The sequence below is a fragment of the Ptychodera flava genome, chromosome 4 (assembly GCF_041260155.1).
Source record: "Ptychodera flava strain L36383 chromosome 4, AS_Pfla_20210202, whole genome shotgun sequence".
In the NCBI taxonomy this organism is placed as follows: Eukaryota; Metazoa; Hemichordata; class Enteropneusta; family Ptychoderidae; genus Ptychodera; species Ptychodera flava.
In genome coordinates this window covers 47,356,525-47,378,809 of record NC_091931.1, presented here as the reverse complement: position 1 = coordinate 47,378,809, position 22,285 = coordinate 47,356,525, and the positions used below count along the sequence as shown (strand labels likewise).

General features: G+C 37.0%; 1 protein-coding gene across 1 annotated transcript; it reads left to right on the top strand.

Annotated features, from left to right (window-relative positions):
* LOC139132005 (PGAP2-interacting protein-like) lies at positions 1–21,012 on the top strand. The gene is made up of 13 exons (XM_070698358.1): positions 1–207; positions 3,253–3,568; positions 4,209–4,363; positions 7,382–7,562; positions 8,489–8,806; positions 9,898–10,058; positions 10,784–10,972; positions 11,331–11,466; positions 11,630–11,779; positions 12,954–13,098; positions 13,818–13,879; positions 14,275–14,430; positions 19,013–21,012. The coding sequence occupies exons 1-13, from the start codon at positions 33–35 to the stop codon at positions 19,116–19,118; spliced, it is 2,250 nt and encodes a 749-aa protein (XP_070554459.1). The 5' UTR covers positions 1–32; the 3' UTR covers positions 19,119–21,012.
* Positions 21,013–22,285: the final 1,273 nt, after the last annotated feature.

Below are 22,285 nucleotides of genomic sequence, written 5' to 3'. Positions count from 1 at the left end.
GAGAGTGATGTGTTCTGCTGTTAACCTCCAACATGGCGTCACGCAGAAAGCGTGGAGCAGCGACCGAGAGTAAAGAAACCACGAAAGAAGAGGTAAAGAACGAGCCCCATGTGGAAGACGTTGAACCTGAAAGTGAAGGGAAGGCAGAGAATGAGCAGAGACTCGGTGTTAGTTTTGTTCGACCGCTTTTTGCGGAAGCCGTCATAGGTAAGTTTGATGTACAGAGTCCAGTGACCAGTGCACCCGTATAAACGTCGGGAACACACAGGGCTACAACTGCATGTCGAGTGCAGCGTATGAATCGCAGTCCCTCCAATGGAACCATGACCATAGTATGTGTACCTATGGCAGTTCTGCGGTAGGATTCGGCACTTTGTTCAGTTTGATGCATTTTTACTCAATCGAGATTGCCGTTCAAACCACCGTTGACTTTTAACTAACTTTTAATAGCTCGTAGCGTGCCCATTGTTCCATTCAATTCCAAGGCGTACATTCTTTTTGTTTGTTATGGATGTCAGAACAACGTCATAGCTGAGTGTCTGTAGTGATTGAAATATTGATGATTAAGGTACCAGGTGGTTGTACTAGAAGGGGGAAAGCAATGACGAATTCAGTATATTTTGGTTCACTGTAGCATTTCAGAAAAGAATTAAAGTGATGAATGTCTCGGTGAAGAATTAACCCTTTGAGTGCTGTATTTTTTCCCACAAAAGTTTTAGTAGGGTGACCGGACTATTTGTAAAACTGAAATTTTTTGCCAAAATCTTGATGGCACCTGTTGAAAGTGTTGGTACAAAGTCCAAATCTGAAAAAATAATTTGGCTAATTAGCATGATCACAATTTGGCAGCCTCTGGAAAATCAAAGTTTCCAAATTCTTTCCCTGAGAATATAGTAATGAGGAATAATGAGACATTGTGACCAAAAATCGGATCAAATATTGTTAAAATGGCTTAAAGATGACTAACTGTACGATAATGATTCTGGTGAAAGGTGCATTGATAGTTTACAAATTATTTCTGTGAGAATATTGTATGGGTTGATAAGTTCCAGTGAAAGAAAATGGAAGATTGTCCTCACGCTGACCTTTGTGTTTACAGTATCGTGGACACAAGCCATTGTTTCTGGTCAGAGACAGGTGCGCACGGGTGAAAAAGCACGTTGTTCAAGTACGGCACTATTGCGAACCTTACTTCCTGCTTTGGGAAAACCGTGGGCGCTAATTTGCGCTGCATAGCTGAGCCTGTTTAGAGCAGAGAACCGGTAGAAAAATGTCTAAGGTACAATTTGCCCGCATGGCCATTCCTTCCCTTCTTGGAAAACGATGCCAAAAGTCATAGAGGTTTCAAAGTAAAAATTTCGTCAGCAGTTTCTCGGAAGAAAAAAGACCTTTTTAGGAAATTTTTGCACTCATCTTGACTTCCTAGTCTTCACAACATTCAATGTGAAATGCAAGTGTTTCCGTTCACGCGATCTCTCATAGTGACCGTTCACGCGCGAGTAGACGACTTCCAAGATGGCGTCCCCTCTGACGTTTGTTGACAAAATGTGTTCATAAACTTCAAGATTTTCACGTCATTACCTTGTTCACAGACATAATTGTGCACAACTGTTGTATACTTAAGGTGAATTTGTACAATATATCACTACCTGGGTCCCCCTTTAAGCCTTCGATTTAGAGCATTCACTCTCAGAAAACTTGTCTCAGCTCCATTGTAGGGAATAGAGGACCTCTCGTCCGGTCACCCTAGTTTTAGTGCAACATTTACGAATTTTTATGAACTTTTCTGTAATTTTTCTGATAATTTTAGACCAAATGAACAAAACATTTCGTTGGCCACAGTTTTTATCAAAATTTAGACAAAAATGTGACAAAATTGACTTAGGTATATTTTATAAGGACACGGTTATAAGGATGACAAAAATGGACTTTGGCACTCAAAGAGGTAATCCGCCGTGCACTGGCAACTTGTAAATAGAATCTTCAAAGTTGCATGTAAGAAAGACTGACACTCTTTTGGGCCTCTTATCCCTAATATCTTTTGTTGGGGACAAAATCTTGTTTTACATGTGATGGCCACTACCACATGAATTAAATTCTACATTTGTTTAACACACACCAGTTTCCAGGGTAATTGAGAAGGGAATAAAAGATAATACAGACTTCATAAATACTAACTAAAAGTAATAAAAAATTATACGGACTATTTAATAAATACAAGGAAATATAGAAGGAAATCGTAATGCAAAAGGACAAAAAGTAATTGGGAGGCTTAAGGTGTTTTTGTAGGGAAAGGGATTTCTAACAGATTGACCATAATAGTAAATCTTGGGATGCTATAGGTGTTTCTGTGGCATTTCTAAGGGATTGACCATCAGCATCTCTTTGGAAGGGTGGTCAAAATCAGAATGGACAAAAATCTTCAGACTAAAAGCTGCGGTTGTTTTTTCAGCCAAGCTGATATTGACCATCAGTAGATCTTTGGAAGGGTTGTCAAAATCAGAATGGACAAAAATTTTCAGATTAAAAGCTGCGGTTGTTTTTTCAGCCTAGCTGATCTTTAAAAAATATTGAATTCAAGTAGACTTTCAAAGGTGTGAAAACTTTGAAACTAACAGTATGCACATAATGCAGGCTATGCTAATCCAAAAATAGAAATTTAATGTTGGTATCTTGACCCCCTCCCAAGCTCTAGAGTGGTCATTTGCCAGCTGTAGTGTTCTGAACCAAAGTTTTCCCCGATGTACATGTAATTGTATGGAGGGAAATATATACTTCAGTGAAAGCCATGGACTTTGTTGAATCTGGTGCAAAATTAGGGTTAGCCAATGGATATGATCAGAGCAGAACAAGAGCAAGTAAGCAGAGTTCCAGCCATGACATGTCTCCCATCAGCTGAACCCAATCCCTGGCACTTGCTGCATCATCTGATGCAAAATCACACAACACAAAAGCAAACACAAATAAAAAATTTGAGGTTTTCTGCTGCTTAGTATTTTCTGAGCACATAGATCGTACTCAGTATGACCTAGTTAAAATAGATGCCAGATCTTTCTTTTGAACTGAAAACATAAATTGTTTCATCAGAGTGTAGGCCAAAGCAAAATTTTGGCCATGATAGTCTGTTTGGAAGTTGGCCTCGAGCCTACTTTCTTTTCAGCTGAGTAGGTATTTACAGTTATGACTGCTCTATTATTTCATATATTTTGTCAGATGCCAACACTTCATAATTTCATATTGTTGTTTTCACAGGATACATATTCTGGTCAGTTGTACATTCGTTTGGTGCCATGATATGGTTTTTCCCATTGCAAGTGCTTGAAATCTCAGGCTATGAAGCATTTGGAATTATTTGGCCCATTGCACCATTGCTATGTGGAATTGGACCCCTCTTCCGGTTCCTTCAAACCAAACCTGGATTGACAATATTGAGGTTGGGCCTGGTGGCAAGTTTAGCATCATTCCAAACTACATCAACAGTGAACAGACTCCTTTTACTGGCTTTCGGAAACTTCTGTGCTGTTCTGCTTCTATGTGCCAGCTGGTTTAACAAGGCAGCATACCAGAGGTAAGAAAATTTGGAAACGGAAAGCTTATCGTGAATTGGGTCTTGAGGGCGCTACTTCTTGACGCTTCGGAAAAAATTATATTGATATTATTTCATCCTTCATGTCTAGTGGTTACTTTTTATAGACCAATCCTTTGTACTTTAATTTGTTTGATTTACATTTATGGAGATTTGACTTTCCATATTAAAGGTTAAAATAAATTTAACTTTTAGAAGAAATAGTTCATGGGGATAGTTTGATTTACATTTATGTAGATTTAACTTTTAATATTAATGGAGGAATAAGTTTATCTTTGAGGAAAAAAAAATTAAAAAACAGCCCATGTGAATAGTGGATATATATGCCATGAAAGTTTCATTTTGTGAATAAATTTTAGCTTGAAAAATAAAGAGCATGTAATTTATATTCCAAGTTCCCACCCTCTTTGTGGACAAGTTTAGCTTTTGAATCATATGGAAGAGGTTTTCATAAGATTTCACTATTCAGTGTTAAAGGTCAACTGATGTTAAACTACGTTATGGGTATAAGAAAGTGAATGATATTTCCAAAGCTTTAGTAGTATGCATCACAATATTTCCTGTATTATCCTGTGTTTGTGATCATCATGGAAAACGATATTGATAATTTTCATCTCATTAGGTCGGTGTCATTCTGGGGATTCATGTTGGGATTTATGGCATTGTTATCAAGTCGAATATGGTATGTATCACTGACACCTGCTTGGACTGACCACACCAGTAACATAGTAATACTGGCTTTAGGAGTCATTGCTGTATTCGATAGATTCATAGCATGTGAGTAAAAACACTTTATTTTACTGTACAAAGAAATGGCAGCGTGTTGTGAAACTCCAGATTGCAGGCTATATGTGTTGTCATACAGATGCGTCTGATTACACTAGCTACGATGATATTGATCCCTTCATCAGAAAAGCATAGACATGCCTGTATTCATGGTCAAAGCGAGTTACACGTGATACATCTTGGAATCTGTCAATGTATCCATCATCAATCTACATTAACCCAAATGGTATTCTTATATATAATCCCATGGTATTTTTCTCTGTTTGACGTCATCGTATACGAGTGTTTTTCGCGGAGCCGTACAACTTCGAGCCGAAGGCGAGAAGTTGTGCGGCTCCGCGAAAAACACGAGTATACAATGACGTCAAACAGAGAAAAATACCATGGGATTATATATTTATCACATGAACAGTCTTCTTATTTTTCTTTTAACGTAGAAAGATCAAAATTATCGTAACAAATTGCATGAATTTCGTCGCGATTTGTGTTTTACCTACGCGGATTACTTTCATTTAAAGAGTAAAGCAGCCCGTCACCCTGTAGATACTTTCATTCATAAATCCCATCAAGCTGAAATTTGCTACGTTAAAGGGTATCTCCACCAACCAGACGTACGGATTCGGTCACATGAACGTGTCAATCATTGTCTCTCGCTGTACCGATGCCAAGGCAAGTTGGCCATCGGCGCACATAGCTTTCACCGTGCTAGCGACGGATAATCATAGTATTCAGAGTTACTTAAGAATATTTACAATTATATTTATGAAGTAAATGAGACGACACGATCGAAACAGTAATTCTCATTCTCAGAGATGCCGTGGCTTTCAAAATATCACACAAGTTTACGACCTTTGCGAGCGCGAAAGATTCCGTTCGATGACACACTCATTGCATGTCTGTGCCCACAACGTTGCCGTCACCGGCGGGGGTCACCGGTCTCTGCCGGTGTCAACTCGTCAATCCCGATCTCGGTCATCAATGTTTTCGTCTTACGAACTTTGATGTTTGCATTGACACATATCTCGTCCATGGATACATCCTGATTTTGTTGATGGAAACCCTGTTTTGAGTGTTGTCTGAGTCAACTTTCGAAGTACATGGGATTCCACAGCGCTGCACACAGCTCGACAGCTTATTTCTTCGCTACATTATGCCGCGCTGCAATTTTGATTCCGAGCGAGACTTTACGGAGTTTTTGTGTGATTAAGGAAATTGATCGTTGTTAGTCGAATGACTTTAGGCTTGTGCCTCCTATGTCGCTTTCCCGAAGATTGTACTTTACTCATTTATTCAGTTTGAGGTGTAGGTTTCGGTTTTATTGCCAACCGGGGTCGCCAGGTACGACGTCCACACGACTCGACTGGAGCCGAGACGTTACTGAGCCATTAAAATAACGATCGTCGGTATCTCCATTCGATTCTCTGGAAAAGCTACTGTTTTAGCGACTTGAAATTTCGTTGGACAAATATGCCTTCTATGTTTCCATGTCTGGATTTATCGGGTCACCTTTTTTTAAAAATAACGTGCACTAGCACGGCATCGATCACAACAAATATGTTCGTGTCGCGACGCCTGCATGTATGAACGGTACCATGAAAGGAAAAAGTTCCGGTTGATGACGTACAACAGGGGTAATTCGGATTTCTTATCCGTCCTGTTCTACGTCACACAGGTGGGAATTCGGGCCAGTTCATGTGATAAAGTAATATAACAGTATTAGTGTATGGTTACCAAAGATAGAAAATTGAGGATATTTCTGATGATTTCAGAACCAAGTATGAAAATTGCACAAGATCTGGAGTGAAATAAGCAAAAATTATGCATTGTTCGTGAACTAAATTGATGAACTTTGACAATAAAATGCTACGTGATTGTAAGGTTGACAATGTCTGTGAATCAAAAAACTGTAATAAACTAAATATCTGTGGATATATCTATTTTTAACTCATATTTGGTTTTGTATATACCAAAAAGAGCTTATGTGATGAGTTGGTGGCGTCTGTATGTCTGTATGTTTGTGGGTATGTATGTGCGGATTTATGTCCGTCACACACAAAGGCCCCCATACCACCAAAGCTACCATCTCAGTATTTGGTGTACAGGTAGATGCAGGGGTTGAGATGTGAATTTGTTCAAATGAACACATCAGTGTCAAAAATGTGCAAATGAGGTAAGAAAAAGTGAAATCCTGCAAATGTGCAGGAGTGATGGCATGCCAGTAAGAAACAGCTGGCCAACTCCACTGATCTTGAGTCATTTCCTGTCATTGTTTATGAACTGTTACATATTAACAGACCAGCTGAACCATAGACAGTAGAGGGGGAAGACCGTCTATGCTCAAACTAAGAGGGACTTGTTTCTGCTATGCATGTTGCTAAAGTTTACCTCCAGTACCTAAAGTTTCAGACCTTAATTACTTTTGTCATTCTTGTTTTTCTGGTTTAAATATTTCTTGTTGTTTTTCTGGTTGTACTGTGCAGAAATCATTGTCATAACATCAACGTAGAATTTTCCTCCACTGAACAGATAGAAACAACATTTATTGTTGATCATTGGTAACCCATACTGGTATATACCAATTCTGATCAAATTTGAGCGACACCATATAATTGTGGTATTTTTTAATTTTTTCACACATATTGGTAACAAGTAATAGCCCTACTAAGCAGTTTGATGCAAAGTTTTGGTTATGCCAAAACTTACTTTCGACAAGCTCCTTTCTGGTGACACCAAATGTGCAGTAATGGAGAATCTTATTCATGGGAATGAATTGTAGCTGTATATTGAGAACTGTCTATTAACACATTTGGTGTTCCTAATGGTTTTCTCAATAGACAATTATTACTGTCTATGTATATATAGTTGCCTTTTCCAACAAATCCTGCCTGAATCAAATATTGAGATCATCCTGTGTTGACTTTCAATCTTTGCTATCTGAAATAAACAGAATTGTGACAGTTGTGCAGCACAGTTACAATGATACTGGTTTCATTTGTGTCTTGTTTACAGATCAATACTTATGGCCAGAAACTAAATCAACAACTGACAAAACACCAAAATGGCACCTTTGTGCCTTTGGGTTTGGCAGTCTCATGTTTTTAACCCACTTTTTGTTCGGTGAAGTATCTGTGCCATGCAGATGGGTTGTGTTTGGATATCCCAGCCCTGGACCCAAACCAAACCCTTGGGGGTAAGTCACTAAGTGTAAACACTCTTACCATTTCCAAACCAACAAAGGTAGTGGTGAATATCAAGTGGGTCAGTCCAACCACAGTCCATATGTGGAATTTGCAGTTGGTACTTACAGAAAATGGATACATGAGGTGTGAAAAATAGTTGACAAGACCCATCTGCTACACTACAATAGATGTTTATTCTTCCTAACGTTTCTGACATACAAGGTCGTCCGTGTATGTCCGAAACGTTAGGAAGAATAAACATCTACTGTATAGTAGCAGATGGGTCTTGTCAACTATTTTTCACGACAAAGGTTGGTTGACCACAGCGATAAATTAGATGCACCCATCAACCAAGTCTGAAATCTTTCCATCACATAATATCTAATGAATAATAAAGTAATTCTAAAGTTAAATGATGGCTAACCTCATTCCGTAGTAGCATTTCATAACATGGTGAGTATGCTATTTTGATACATGTAGATGTACATGTAAGATTAGACTTATTTTTTCAGTGTATTTATCTGTTCATGACATAAATTTTGCCTTGATATTAGAACAACTGTAACTTTTCCACTTGTCTCCCTAACATGATTGCGTTAATATGTAACTCTTAGGAACCAACTGACAATGACAAAATGTACAGTATAATCTTCAACTGACCATGACAAAATATACAGTATAATATTCAACTGACCATGACAAAATATACATGTATGATCTTCAACTGACCATGACAAAATGTACAGTATAATCTTCAACTGACCATGACAAAATATACATGTATGATCTTCAACTGACCATGACAAAATGTACAGTATAATCTTCAACTGACCATGACAAAATATACATGTATGATCTTCAACTGACCATGACAAAATATACAGTATAATCTTCAACTGACCATGACAAAATATACATGTATGATCTTCATCAACAGGGCTGCCATTTTGATAGAGCTGACCACAGGATTCCTTCTTTCGAGTAAAAAACATTTACCAGAGAATTACATGTGGTGGTGGTTTGTGTGTTGCCACAGTGCCATTGGACTCATGTACCTGACAAGTTACTTTGGCTTATCGTGTGCAATTTTCCTTGCACTTTATGTGGCATCCATATGGCCAGAGATGTCGGATAGGTTTTCCTCATCACCTGTAGCGCGCACAGCATCCCTGGCTTTCCTGACGTACCTGTGTGAGCAGCTTTTGTGTGTCTGGGTAACAGCTTACAATTTTGTACCAGGTGGAGAATTAACAAGGTATGCATTTGTGTGTGTATGTGTGTTTGTGTAAGTCAGTGTACATTGTTTTTGCCAATAGGCCTAACCTCTTTCTGCAATGTTGAGTAGATGACACTAAGTGCACATGAGCTTACATTTTCACACCAACTGTAGTAAGCTTTCAGAAAGAGCAGATGTGTATGTATTTTCATTGATAACATGCCATCCATTTTTACTACACTGGTACTATAAATCAATATAAAGAAAGCATACATGTTAACCCTTTTAGCACCAAAGTCAATTTTAGTTGCCTTTATAAAATATACAGAATCCAATTTTTTTTCGGATTTTTGCCAAAATTTTGATCAAAAAATGTAGACAAAGAAATGTGATGTCCATTTGGTCTAAAATATCAAAAACTTACAGAAAAATTCATAAAAATTTGCAAAGTATTGCACTGAAACTTTGGAGGGAAAAATTACAGCACGCAAAGGGTTAATCAGTTGAAGTGTCATTATATTGCCAATCCCAGCATGTGAGAAAACTCTTGTGATGAATTAAGGTAGTATATACCTAAAAAGTGAAAGATTTAAACTTTTGCTCAAACTTTCCTTGGTAAAACTTTCAACTAATCTGTTACAATCTAGAATCAACATCAGGAGTCACCGTGCAGAGTTGGGTACTAGATAAACAAATAACCTAATATTTCTTGATATTTGAAATTCAAAATGGCCACCATCCCTATGTTAAGTCTAGGGGAAATTAAAAGTTTTGAAATTTTTTGAAAACTTAGTGAAATTGTTTCTTATTGCAAGAGCTTTAAAATAAGCACCCACAAGCTGTACTGGTAGACCAGAAAAGTATTGGAAAATATTTCAGATCCCAAATATCAAATATCTACCATTCCCAAAGTGTATGCTACCTTTAGGGACAGTTTCAATCCCTGGTTCTTTCATTAGTTTCGAGTGCCATAACTATGTATGTGATTTTAATCCTTTGTTGGCCTTTTAAAGTTGTGCACTGTTAGTGAAGTCAGAGATGAAGCTGATAAACCTTTAAACAAACCTAATTTATTCAAAGTAAAAAATGAAAAATTAATCTTTTCTTGTGTATGATGTCTGTTTTCACAGAGAACGTACATTCATGTTGATGGTGATGGTGGTTCTGTTTATTGGTTTTGCAATGGGACGTGGTGATTCTAAAGACCATGATGATCCAAGCACAACTCACATTGCGTACACCAACATTGATGGCAGTGGTCCGTACACTGTTTATGCAGATTTCAAAGTTTGTAAGTCTCCATCTATTTCAATAACACCAGAATGTCTGTTCCAATGTCAATCACACTTCAATTCAGGATTCAGAATATATTTCAATACGTGAATTGCTGAGTTTTTGTACCACAGAGACAACGGTTTAAACACTGTCTTGGTGTTGTGCTACTGACATGCAATGACATTAACCAGGAGAGAAGTATCACATATCTACAGTTCCTTTCTTTCATTTTTCATGAATGCTTTGGAAGATACCAGTATCCCTGGCCCTCACTGAACACCAACACCCAATAGATCAAACCTGGAATTTGAATGAACGACAGTACAAACAAACACACATGCACAAACATGCATGGACGTACGTGTATTTCCATACGCGACAGTACACATGTTGGCTTGTTTGTACTGCCATCACATGATCTCTTGGGCATACTGAGTCTTTAGTACGTATCGCGTTCTTTTTATTCCGGGGTAGAACCTTTATACTCCATACTCCTTTTTGGATCAATGCCACGTCATGCTTAATCCATATTTGGACCTTTTCTCTGTGTGATTCCATGTGAACAGAGACCTCAGTGTGCAAGTTGAAATGTTTGCCCACATATCACAAGTCTGGTCACTATTTCACATTGGAAACAGGTGCCATATGAAATAATGGTTGAGAGATACTATCTCGTCATGTCGTTAAAAGACTGTTGTTCCTGTTAATTCATAGATCTTTTTCTCTCTCTATGGATTTCAGTGCTGTCATTGATCACCATTGTAGGCCTGCTAGGCTTTGCTGTTCGTATGGCCCCAGAGAGACATATCAGGCCACCAGTCAAGGATGATCCCAAGGTATTCAGTTCAATGATATGGTCTGTAAGGTTTATGTATGACAATGATGGATGGCCAAGTTTTGAGAAAGCAGCTACAATACTCAATGATACAGGTAGGAATGAACATAATCAGTACATGTGATAAACCTTTAGCAGTTTTGATATGTATCTCCAAATTGATGTATATTTGTATCTACCGGTATGTTTAAACATGTATATTTATGCATTTACATACATAGGTATCTGTATGTGCATGTATGGTGCATGCATGTAGACACACACACATACATGTACAATGTATGAATATATGTATTGCATTTATATTATCATATCTATATGCAGTATCGTCAAAAGCAAAAAGTCAACAATGCATGACTTGATCCTGTTACATGATTGTAAGTTGTCATTTCTATCTGTCACTCTTAATATCATGTTGTCACCATATATTTTTTGACCATTTTCTCATTGCAGAAGCTGATGTGATCTCATTCTTGGAGAGTGATGCTTCAAAACCATTCCTTGGTAACAATGACATCACCATGTGGATGTCAGAAAAACTCCAGATGTATTCTGACTTTGGACCATCAACAAGGTCCCATACATGGGGGTAAGTCACATGCACTGTGTATCCTTTCGATCTGTCAGAATATTAAATTAAATTACTGTCTTTGTTCTGCTCTTTTAAAAAAAGCTGTAAAGTATAGTTTGTTGCATTTTACAAAGTCTGATTTATAATCTTATGAGTTTAACCCATTTTGATTTATTTACAGAAACAATCTTATGTCCAAATATCCCATTGTGGTATCCACCCATCACCTGATGCCTTCACCCCATGGAGAGTTAGGACCTGCTCTGCATGCTGTACTCAATATATCAGGAACACTGGTTGATTTTGTCACTTCACACAATGGCAATGATGGGTAGGTATTACCAACGGGTAGTATAGTGTCATGTTGCCAACACACTTTTTTTTAAAGGGATATTTCTCATCTAAGATTACAAGAAAACCTCTTCATACTGTATATTTTGAAAAAGCAGAGAATCTAAAGTTAGTATGCTAGCAATAGTTAACTTGAAGGATGAAGGGATGTAAATTTGGGGTTAAAAATTAAATTTTGGTATTAATGATAAAAATTAATTTAGTCAAACTGTTGACACTGTTTTCTGAAATGTAATATTTCACTTGAAAGAAGATTATATGTAGAAAAAATGACTATTTTATATATTTTGCATTATCTATCCTCATTCTAAAATGGTATAGGTTGAAAGACTGACACTCAAAACTGACTCTCAAAAAAGTGATTAAAAACATGAATAGCAAAACGAAAATGCCTCTGAATCAAAATTTTAGAACTTTATTGCCAAACAAAATAGTTGTTTTGTTATATAGCATTTAAAGAAGATAATGTGAAAATTTCAGAAATTTGACCCAACCAGAGTGGAGTTAAATTCTTTGGAAATCATGAAATTGGGAGAAAAGAGAAGCCAGGAAATCGGGTGATTTACATACATTAGTATAAGTCAATACTGCTTTATCAAGCAAATTACGACTGCTTGACAAGCTAATTGATGAACCCAACCAGTATTTTAAGCTTTGGTTAACAAATTAATTAAAATTGAATGAATATTTGCAAAAAAAGTGATTTTTGAGCAAAATATGGTGTGTTAGGTGCAGTACCCCCTTAATCCAGTCAGTGTCGGTAACAGTCACATGACACAGTGGATATCATGCCTTACACATATTCAAATATAAACAGCAGACTTTTGAAAAAAGTCCTTGAAAATAGCTGAAAATGTTCTTGAATTGTAGTGACTTTGAGTGTATGGACCCTGTATTTATGACACACTTGTGGCAGTGTGCCACTTCCAGCAGAATGCTCGTTCAACTTCATATTGAAGAACATCTTCCAGAGAAAAGTGTTGCAGATAAAAACGACAGTCAGTAATCTCATAGCAGTGTAGGAAATCAACTATGCAACAAATCTTTTAACGCATTCTTACATTCAAAGCAAAATTCAAACTGCAAACTACCGTATCAGATACTTTACCTTGCTCTGCTGATAACTGATAACTGTATCATTGCCATTTTCACAGCGATGACCTTGACAGAAAGTTACAGACACAGTACTTAGCCAACATTACACGAAACAGCACTCGGCCCTTGGTGTTCATGGGATATGTGACCTCCAAACCTGGCAGTAGGGACTACAGGGTTCTTACAAGCTGGGGAAAACTAAAGGTAAGCCAAGACACTCTGTGTATCTGTGACCAAATGCTTGAACTGTTATCTCTCCAGTAGTTACAATAACGTCAATTAGAGATTGAAAGTTTGTGTAACAAAGATATGGCAAGTATTGACAGCCTAGCATTCCATCAGTGTATTGGTTAAGTTATTGGTATACAGGTGGATATGTATGGTCAGCTTATTATATTGACACTGCCAGTATGATCAGCTAATTATATTGACACTGCCGATCCTGGTTACATGGACTGCGACTGAAAATTGATGTACCTCGGGGCTTCACCGTGAAATTTTCATAAATTCTTACAGAATTTACTTCAAAAACCAAATAAATGAACTTGTAAAACCTCATGGATTGTCAACCACTGTCAATTCATTTACAGAATTGGAATACTTACAGATGAGTTAAAAGAAAGCAATTGATATATTCCGAGGAGGTTGTTTTTACTCAGGCTGACCTTGTTTTGGGCAAAGAGTATCTGATGGTACATGATACAACAAATAATTGCATAAATATGAATTGCAGCCATGTATAATATTACATTGGGTGGAGGTTACTTTAGATATAATATCATTTATGTCAAGCTGACCTCGGTGTGTTTCTGAGTGGTGTTGAAATGTTACTTTCAGCAAGTTAATGTTAGTAGTTGGGAAATCACTTGGGTGTCCAGATTGGTTGTGATGAAAAACTTATGATTCTTTACATTTTGTCACAGGATATTGATTCAGAAGACAAGAAAAGATTCTGTCTGTACATAATGTATAGAAAACTTATAAGGTGAGCATTACTGGTACTCTGTTTTGGTCAATGTTCCCTAAGTTAACGGTATTTGTTCTTAAGCATCTTCACTGCTCACCAACAAAAATTAAAATTAATTAGAATCTCAACGAATGAGAAAAATAAAATAACTGAATTTCTATATTAGATTTTATTTCAGATCAGATGTAAGATATGTCATATTTAGACTTTATCTCAGTAGACCCACTCAAGTGATAGAAGGTGCCTTTTTAAGTCTACAGTAAAGTTTTGTTAAGGTGTATCACAGTGGGCTAGAACTTCTGACTATCATGGCAAATTGAGTCTTCAGTCAAATTCAGTGTGAATGCTTCATCTACTAGCACCTCTTCCACCATTTTTTGTTAAAATTCTTTAATTTTTCTTGTCTTTTCCAGAGTCGGTTATGCCCGCATCTCACGTTCCAGGATAACAGACACTGAAATTCAAATGGCAAAGTTCCGTATTCCTGATGATCCTGACAACTATGAAGATAATGATATCAAAACAATCAAAGTTGAGGATGTTGATTCATCGCTACATTTCCCATCTGAGTAAGTTTTCCAACTTTTCATGTTAATTGAAGATTTTTCTGCATTCAGTTATCTTGTAATCAGGCATTTCCTCCTTTCAAACAATAGAAATTAACAAATTATACAGTTAGATAGACAAAGAAATAGCTTGAACCAGCAGAGTACCATTCTCCTGGTTAAAGAAACTGGTCAGTTCCTATTCTAGTGGTCAGCCAGACCAGTGAGTTGCCACTCTACTGGTCAGACAGACTAGTGAGTTTCCATTCTACTGGTCAGCCAGACTAGTTAGTTGCCATTCTACTGGTAAGACAGACCAGTGAGTTGCCATTCTACTGGTCAGAAAGACCTGTGAAAGCATATTCATGTGTGTATCAAAGAATTTTTCCAAAGAAGCAAACTGGACTTGCATCCATGCTGCTCCAGGAACCATTAAATATTGAATGGATGGATTTGCTAAGCCTGATTGCACATGCTGAAAGTTGAAAATCAAGTTACCAAAAATTGTTCAGTTAATCAATGTTGTGTTTTAGCCACAACTGGTATATACAAGTGCAGCTTTTCTTACGAGACTCCCATGTCCACACTGTATCATGTCCCAGTGTGGATTAACTCACCGGTAATAAGCCATTTACATGGAATGGTAATTTGATACAATTGTATGTCGTCTCACTGGAAAGGGCAAGGAACAGTCATCCAAATGTTCACGCGTTTGCTGTCTGTTTTTACAGTATTACTCCCTGACAACGTTGGTCACACATTTTGTTACACGCCGTACATTTCTACTGTTGATTTATGTAGATCTACTTTGGGTTAACCAGAGTCTACCAGGCATTTCAGAGTCTTTTCATTGATAGCGTCTTCACCCACAATACATTGCAATGATTCTTGTTATTTTACTCATGTAAGACAGTGTATTTGTGCATATTGACAATAATTATTGCAGTGCATGCAAATTCCTCGGGTTTGCATACGGCTAAATGACTAGCAAAAAGGCCAGTCATATTGCGAGATTGAAAGTATTTGGTGGTTTATTTTACTGATAATAAGGCTCTCATAAGTACAAGAACACTGCCAGTTGTCCATGGCTACAGTGGATTTTCCCGCAGATCATGTTACAAAGTGAGATGGTACACTGACTACCACTACCAGCTGGAAATAACATCCATAACACCACCGTCTTTGAAAATATGGACCATACTGATAATTACTTCTAAATTTCAACCAGAAAACAATAGGTGAATTTCTTCAAAGACAAACTACATGTTTTGGAAAACTAGATTTGAACTGAACATGCTCACGTGTGTAGTAGTGCGTCAGCGCTGTCATTTAGTTCAACTAGTCTTTACCATAGAATGGTATGTGACATAAGCATGAGTAGCAAGTTACATTAATTTTTGTGATTAATTTCAGGATATGGTAATTAGTGGCTGATGAGTTTCATTCTTAAATTTCATCGCATAGTGCAGAAAGATGTCTGTATGATTAATATGCTAATATGTTTTTAGAATAAAAGTAGTCTGATCTGAATAACACATCATTGATGATAAAAGTTGATTACAGAATGTTTGGAGAAATTGCTCCTTTGGTTTGATACAGTCTAGATGCTATTAGGTTTGGGAGTGTTGCCCTACTATTCAATATATAAATTTTCCTGGAAATGTTTTTGTAGAAGAGGGGTACAGTATGGATTTGTTTGTGTAAGAGCGATACCTAAGAGTGGTAGTGGAGCAGAAAGTGCGCCCCCATGTGTGCAGTTGCAGAAGATATGGTGTGTTTAACCATGCTGACACGCAGCATTTGAGCTGAATCAGATATGCATTGATTGTAACTTATATCTAATCAAAAACCACAGAGTTTCGTATATTCCAGTTAGTGTATTTAACATAAGAAGTAATATAATATATTATTTCTGAGATTGAATCATCAATGTCTGCTCCAGTTATTGCCATTTTTTTCAAGTCAGTGTCTTCATGTAGTCCATGCTCTTTTGTTAAGAACAATATCCCATAGTTTGTTTGCAATCTGCAATAAAAAATTGCATGTTCAATGGTCTCTTCGTCCCCACAGATGTGGCATTTCCCATCACTAACTTTCTGTGACTAAACCTCTATGATAAATCTTCAATTTGTAAGTCATTTACCACATTGCTGACAATTTTGTCTGAATTTAAAAGCTGGAACCAAGGACTTTTTATAGTTATCCCACTTAATATTCAATGTCTGTGTCCAGTCACATTCCATACATATACATGGTACTAACAGCGCCCTCAAATGGCAGTTTTACTAACATATTCACACTCCACACAGCAGTGGCGCTATCACTAGCCTCTTTCACCACAGGACTGAGGTGACAAAGGCATGAAAAATCTGGTTCAGATTATACCATCAACACTGTGAGCTGTTAATTGACATGACTCTGCTGAATGTCTCGCAGCACCATCAAATGTCTGTCACTTCAATATCTGCACGTTTTATCAAAATTGGTGAACCAATTTACAGAATTGTGTCACTAATTACAATATTCAAATCAGCATTTAATTGGCATGATGCTCCAAATATTATCATTTCTTGTATATTACAATTTATATGGCAAGTTTCATCAGATTTAGTAAAGTAAATCTTGGTATATAACACTATGGTCATCATATATATAGACAACCATGTAACAGAAAATATTAAAAGCGGAGCCTCCCTTTACATGGTGCGAAGCTATGGCCATGTTCATTGTGTAAGTGGACACCAAACAGGCAACACACGGGCATATGCTCCAGAAAATGCCACTTTTAGTTTTTTCCGGCCGCAAAAACGCAGACAGACTGCCAAGCGGCCAGCCCGAAGTTGCTGGCGATCGAACTCTGTGGTTATATTCAAATTCTAACGCGATTGGAAGACGATTTTTAAGGAAAATCAAACGGTGGTGGTGGTGGTGAATCAATGGCCGTTGGCGATTTGAGCCGACCGTCAATCAAACGCTTATATAAACTCTGTTTGCAGGATTAGCAAAATGTGACAAAAGGTTGAGATCAGTTAATGTTATGGAAATCATACATCGTACTGGCCAGGTGTTTGACTGGGAGGAGAACTCCGCTAATGCGAAAAAGTGAAATTGAAAATTGCAGCTTTAAAACTTTGATAACTTCCTTACTATGCATACCACGCCCACCAACTCTGGCCTGTCCATGACTCTATGTATCTAGCACACAGTGATGAAGGTAAATTACCTCCCAGGCCATAGACTGTGAGCATGTTGGGCGTACAAATGGAGATATATTCACTTAGGACCTTCAGCAGTAATCGCTAGACTTGGAGTCACTATACAGTTATGAATTTCATCACGAAATCAATGATTTGTAAAGTTAACAGACAGCAAAGAGAGCAACTCTTTCGCTCTTTCCTGGCCACCAGTTGGTACTCATTGCATTGGATGTTCTTGCAATACAACAGTGAGTCTGAAAATATTTACCAGTGATGGATGGATTTGAAGCAGTCAACCTTGCATTTGGGTCTTCTTTTGCAAACCTTGAGGTCTGGAATGTAGGTAATAGCAATAGCAGTGGCCTTTTCTTGTCTTCAGTCAACTCAAATTCCAATCTTTTTGATATGTATTTAGATTTACGGCAGTGTTTAATTCTTGCGATGCCAAAAGTTCGTTTCCTACAATGGAATCGTATCTCTGCTAATTTCAATTGGTTATCTTTCTATTCATTTGGTTAAGTTGCGAAGACAGTATAGTAATCATGAATTTTACAACCAACACTGATCAACATAATCTACATAAGCTCCATTGTCACACAACTTATATGAGATAACGTCTTCGTCCTCTGTCAACTTTGCACTTCTTCTCTGACACCACTTCTCCAAACACTTCCAGATTTGGTTTGCAAGTCACTATGGATGAACTAGTTTGTATTTATTCAAATGATAAGAGACTTTGCCCATGCAAATTTTTTTGGCTAATTTTCTCATTTTTGATCAAAATCTTCTGCAAAACCACCGGTCTGACAGCTTTTACATGTATATTTTATGTACAGCTTATTAGGGATGCCATTATTAAGTTTCGTTTGCACATGTAGATTTTTGAGGATTGCTTTCGTATTTTTTCACACAATTTTCATGATACATCTTCTCTTAAAGGGATAAAGTCAGCCATTTTTTCATGAATTTTGTTTGATACAAGATACTACTTATATTGTTTGACATGTTGAAAGATACTGAATGAATCAGTGACCATGCATATATTCGACCACGGTTTTACACACGATTAATGAAACCATTGCGAATATGAATTAATGGTCATGACCATTAATTCATTTTCGCAGAGAAGTTTACAAAAATGCTATCTCCTCTCTCAATCATGTATAATTTTCCAAATCATTTAAAATGAAAAATGAGAAGAATACTCAAAAAGTATGTTTTCAGAATATGTACAACTGGTCTATGAATTCGTCTACACATAGGAGACATGGATACTTAACTGATGAATCTTCAATGATACAAATCGTAATGAGTTATCAGAAATATACAGTACTGTGATAATGGTTCCCAAATACATTATCATGGTTTCAGTTTCAGTGTCATTGACGCTATTTCTTGTTTCTTTGTAGGTTTGGAGAATATTATCCGACTCACTGGTATCCTGAAAGCCATCACTATCACATGGCAACACCCAAGTACTTTATCAAAGAAACAGGACAGAATAGAGAGAATTAACCCTACATAGAAACACACTTCTTAGATCTAAAATCTACTTTTATTAGCTTAGCAATAGTAGTAGATACCAGCATCTTTGCATATAAGTCTGTAGTTATGAATTCTGCTGAGCAGTCGTATATATACCATCATCTGATTTGATGATGTTAATATTTTGACTTTTTGTAAACCAATCAGTGACTGTATTCCAAAGCTTCAGTGCATGTGTAGACAGCCCAGGCGTTTAACCAGATATTTCTTACAAAAATAGGTGATGTAGAAATTACACATTCAAGCTATTAAATTAATAGTACTTGTCTAAGCGGAATCTTTTGAGAGTGGAAATTGAATGAGTATTTAACATCAACACACTTAAGTACTTTCCTATTTCATAAAATCAGAAGGTAAAAGACTATGGACACGCCTTGTTGCACATCGTGCCACATTGCAATGAAAGTTAATCTATGAAGTCTAGATGATTTGCATTCGTCTGTTTGTTCTTTGTGCCATGAACACAACATCTGCCAGAGATACAGTGGAATTATACATGTTGAAACCAAAGGAGAGAACCTCAAAGCTCATAGCTGTATGAAGACTAGAAATATCTGTGAAGTTTGCTTTTGTTTAGTTTATATATTTTTTCTGTCAAATTATTTATTAATTTGGATCTGAACGATGAAAACAGCTTTGATGTATTGTACATTTTAAAGTTTTGTGATTTACATTTCACATGCAATGTAGTCAGCCTTGATAGAGAGTGGTATGTTGATAAACTGTGTAGAGCATTTGACATGATTAGATCCAGCCAGTCACAGTACAAGTTCTTGGAGTGTGCCTCATGACCTTAAGTCAGCGGTGCTTGTGTAGAATATAGCGCCCTCACAAGTCCGTTGGTCAGTCCGTATGGCCCATCACTCATGATGTCTACTGATACTTCACCCACACACCGTAAAACAGTGTGACTAATATTTTTTGAATATGCATATTCAGTGAGCAATACCTGGAGAGCTCTATGTGTAATGTTGGCCATTCTTGAAATTTTTCTGTATCTCCAATTTAATTGCGAACCATAGATTCATAACTTGTGAGATCAAATTTTTTTAATTCCACTCTATGGATTTTTTGTATCACCTACTCAGTTTGTAATATATCTTTGACCCCTACTGATTGAAGAGGCCAAGTATGTCATCTAGGACATAGAAGGTAGCAATATAATTGTGTGTGACTTGGCCCTGGAGTTACTTTTTGCACATCTGATAAAATACCTTTGTTGTAAGAAGACAAACCAAGGGAACAGATAGCAACAGCAATAAACAGCTTCTAGCAATCTTCAATGAACAATCTTACCGCAGTCTTCTGAAATCACATTTAAAAAATAATGTGATAGTATTCTGTGCAGTTGATGTACCAGTCTCATATTTTTGATGTGCAACGCTTATTTTTTTGCGAAAGTAGACAGTACCTTTTTCCATTTTTTTCTGTATCAGTTGTGACAATGAAACTATAACAGCAGAATATTTGTATTTCTTGATTTGTAAGATAATAATTCGGTGACACAAGTTACTCACATGCACTGTCTTGTAGTTAATTTCAGTTTTGTACTAAATTTTAGGAAATCAAGATTGTAATTATTGTGACTCCTGTGTACTTTTATTTTCTCAATAATTGCACGGGGGTTTAGGTAGCACACTGAGATCAACTGTAGTGATTTAGCATTAGCTTTCGAAGACAATAGTCTTGTTCGTCAGATGCAGAAGGAATTCTCATGCTACATCACTACTGTCGATCCCAGTGTGCTACCTAAACCCCAGTGATTACCAACTTTAGATCAACACAACTACCTGTCACATATCTATGAATAATTGCAGTCTTGAATAAACTTGATTGTGAAATCATTTTTAATTTTTAAATGTCATAGGCAGTCCAGTGTTGTTTGATTTCATGTCTGGTATACTCTCCTGTAGTTTTAAATGTGTGTGAGTGAATTTATGTACTTGTTCCTCAGGGACACATGGGAAATACAGTATTTTGTAACCAGAATGTTGAACATTACACAGCAATCTATTGAAAATGGATGTTAGTAGTTGCGCCAGCGGCTTACTGACTACGCATGTGCAGATTCATAATATACTATGCAAGCAACAGGAAGTGTACCCAACTGAATTCATGGGAACCGCTATGTTTTTTGAGTGCTTTTAAAGAAACAAATACGAAAAGTGCAGCATATTATATTTTAACACACAATTTATAAAATATATCAATGCTATTAGGTACTGAATATCATTTTTCTCCTCGTCATTGATATGCCGGTATCATCTTTAAAGGTAGTAGAGAGAGAAAACTGTCCTGTGTATGAACGAGGACAAATGCTGGGAATTAATATTAGTGCGCCCTCTGTGTCAAAAATTGTTAGTTTTTAGTCAGGATGCTGGTTTTCAGCTTGCCACTGGAAGTTGGGCGGTACAGTTGCTATTGCAACGATAAAGATGGCACAATACGTCCCTTATTAAACACATTAGGTTATTACCATTGAAAAATTGCCAATTTATATCCAACTTTGTGGCAAATAAAACAGAAAATCTGTACCTGTCTGATAGCATGTGTGAACTGTTTTCATCAGAGGGTAAACTGGGTTTTTGAATTTATTGTTTACGCAATGCGTAGTGGTTCTACTAATTTTTAAGGCAAGTAACAATTAATTCTCTTTTATTCTTTCTTACCACTAATCGTGAATCAATACTATTATTGACCATGTAAGTGATGACTCTGCATCGTCAGATGGAAATAAAATTTCTAATCTTAACCTCCGGCGCCACTCCAAGGGCTTAGCCCTATATAATGTTATGTACATGATTGTATTTACTATGTTGGCCTTTGATTATCAACAAAATCTAATCATCTTAGTTCTCAAGTTCAACATACAATCTATGTAGGGAGGGTGATCAAGCGTCTCTGTGTGAGTTGGTCATTTCTGCCCTTCATGCCTTAAATGATGATCAAGAATGAGATGATATAACCACAAAGGTTACTGACCATCTTACCCACCAAATATGCATTAAACGATGGTCAAGAATGAGATGTTATAACCGCATAGGTCACTGAACATCTTACCCACCAAACTTTCATTTGTACCTCTTACAGCTGGGCTAGCCTCTACTGGCAACACCATATCAAGAACATTCAACAGA

Bases quoted from the DNA above. Each gene is read 5' to 3' on its own strand.
- LOC139132005 (XM_070698358.1), top strand. From the start codon at position 33: ATGGCGTCACGCAGAAAGCGTGGAGCAGCGACCGAGAGTAAAGAAACC. The intron at 11,780-12,953 runs GTAGGTATTACC...CCATTTTCACAG, and splicing joins TCACACAATGGCAATGATGG to CGATGACCTTGACAGAAAGT. The intron at 13,099-13,817 runs GTAAGCCAAGAC...ATTTTGTCACAG, and splicing joins CAAGCTGGGGAAAACTAAAG to GATATTGATTCAGAAGACAA.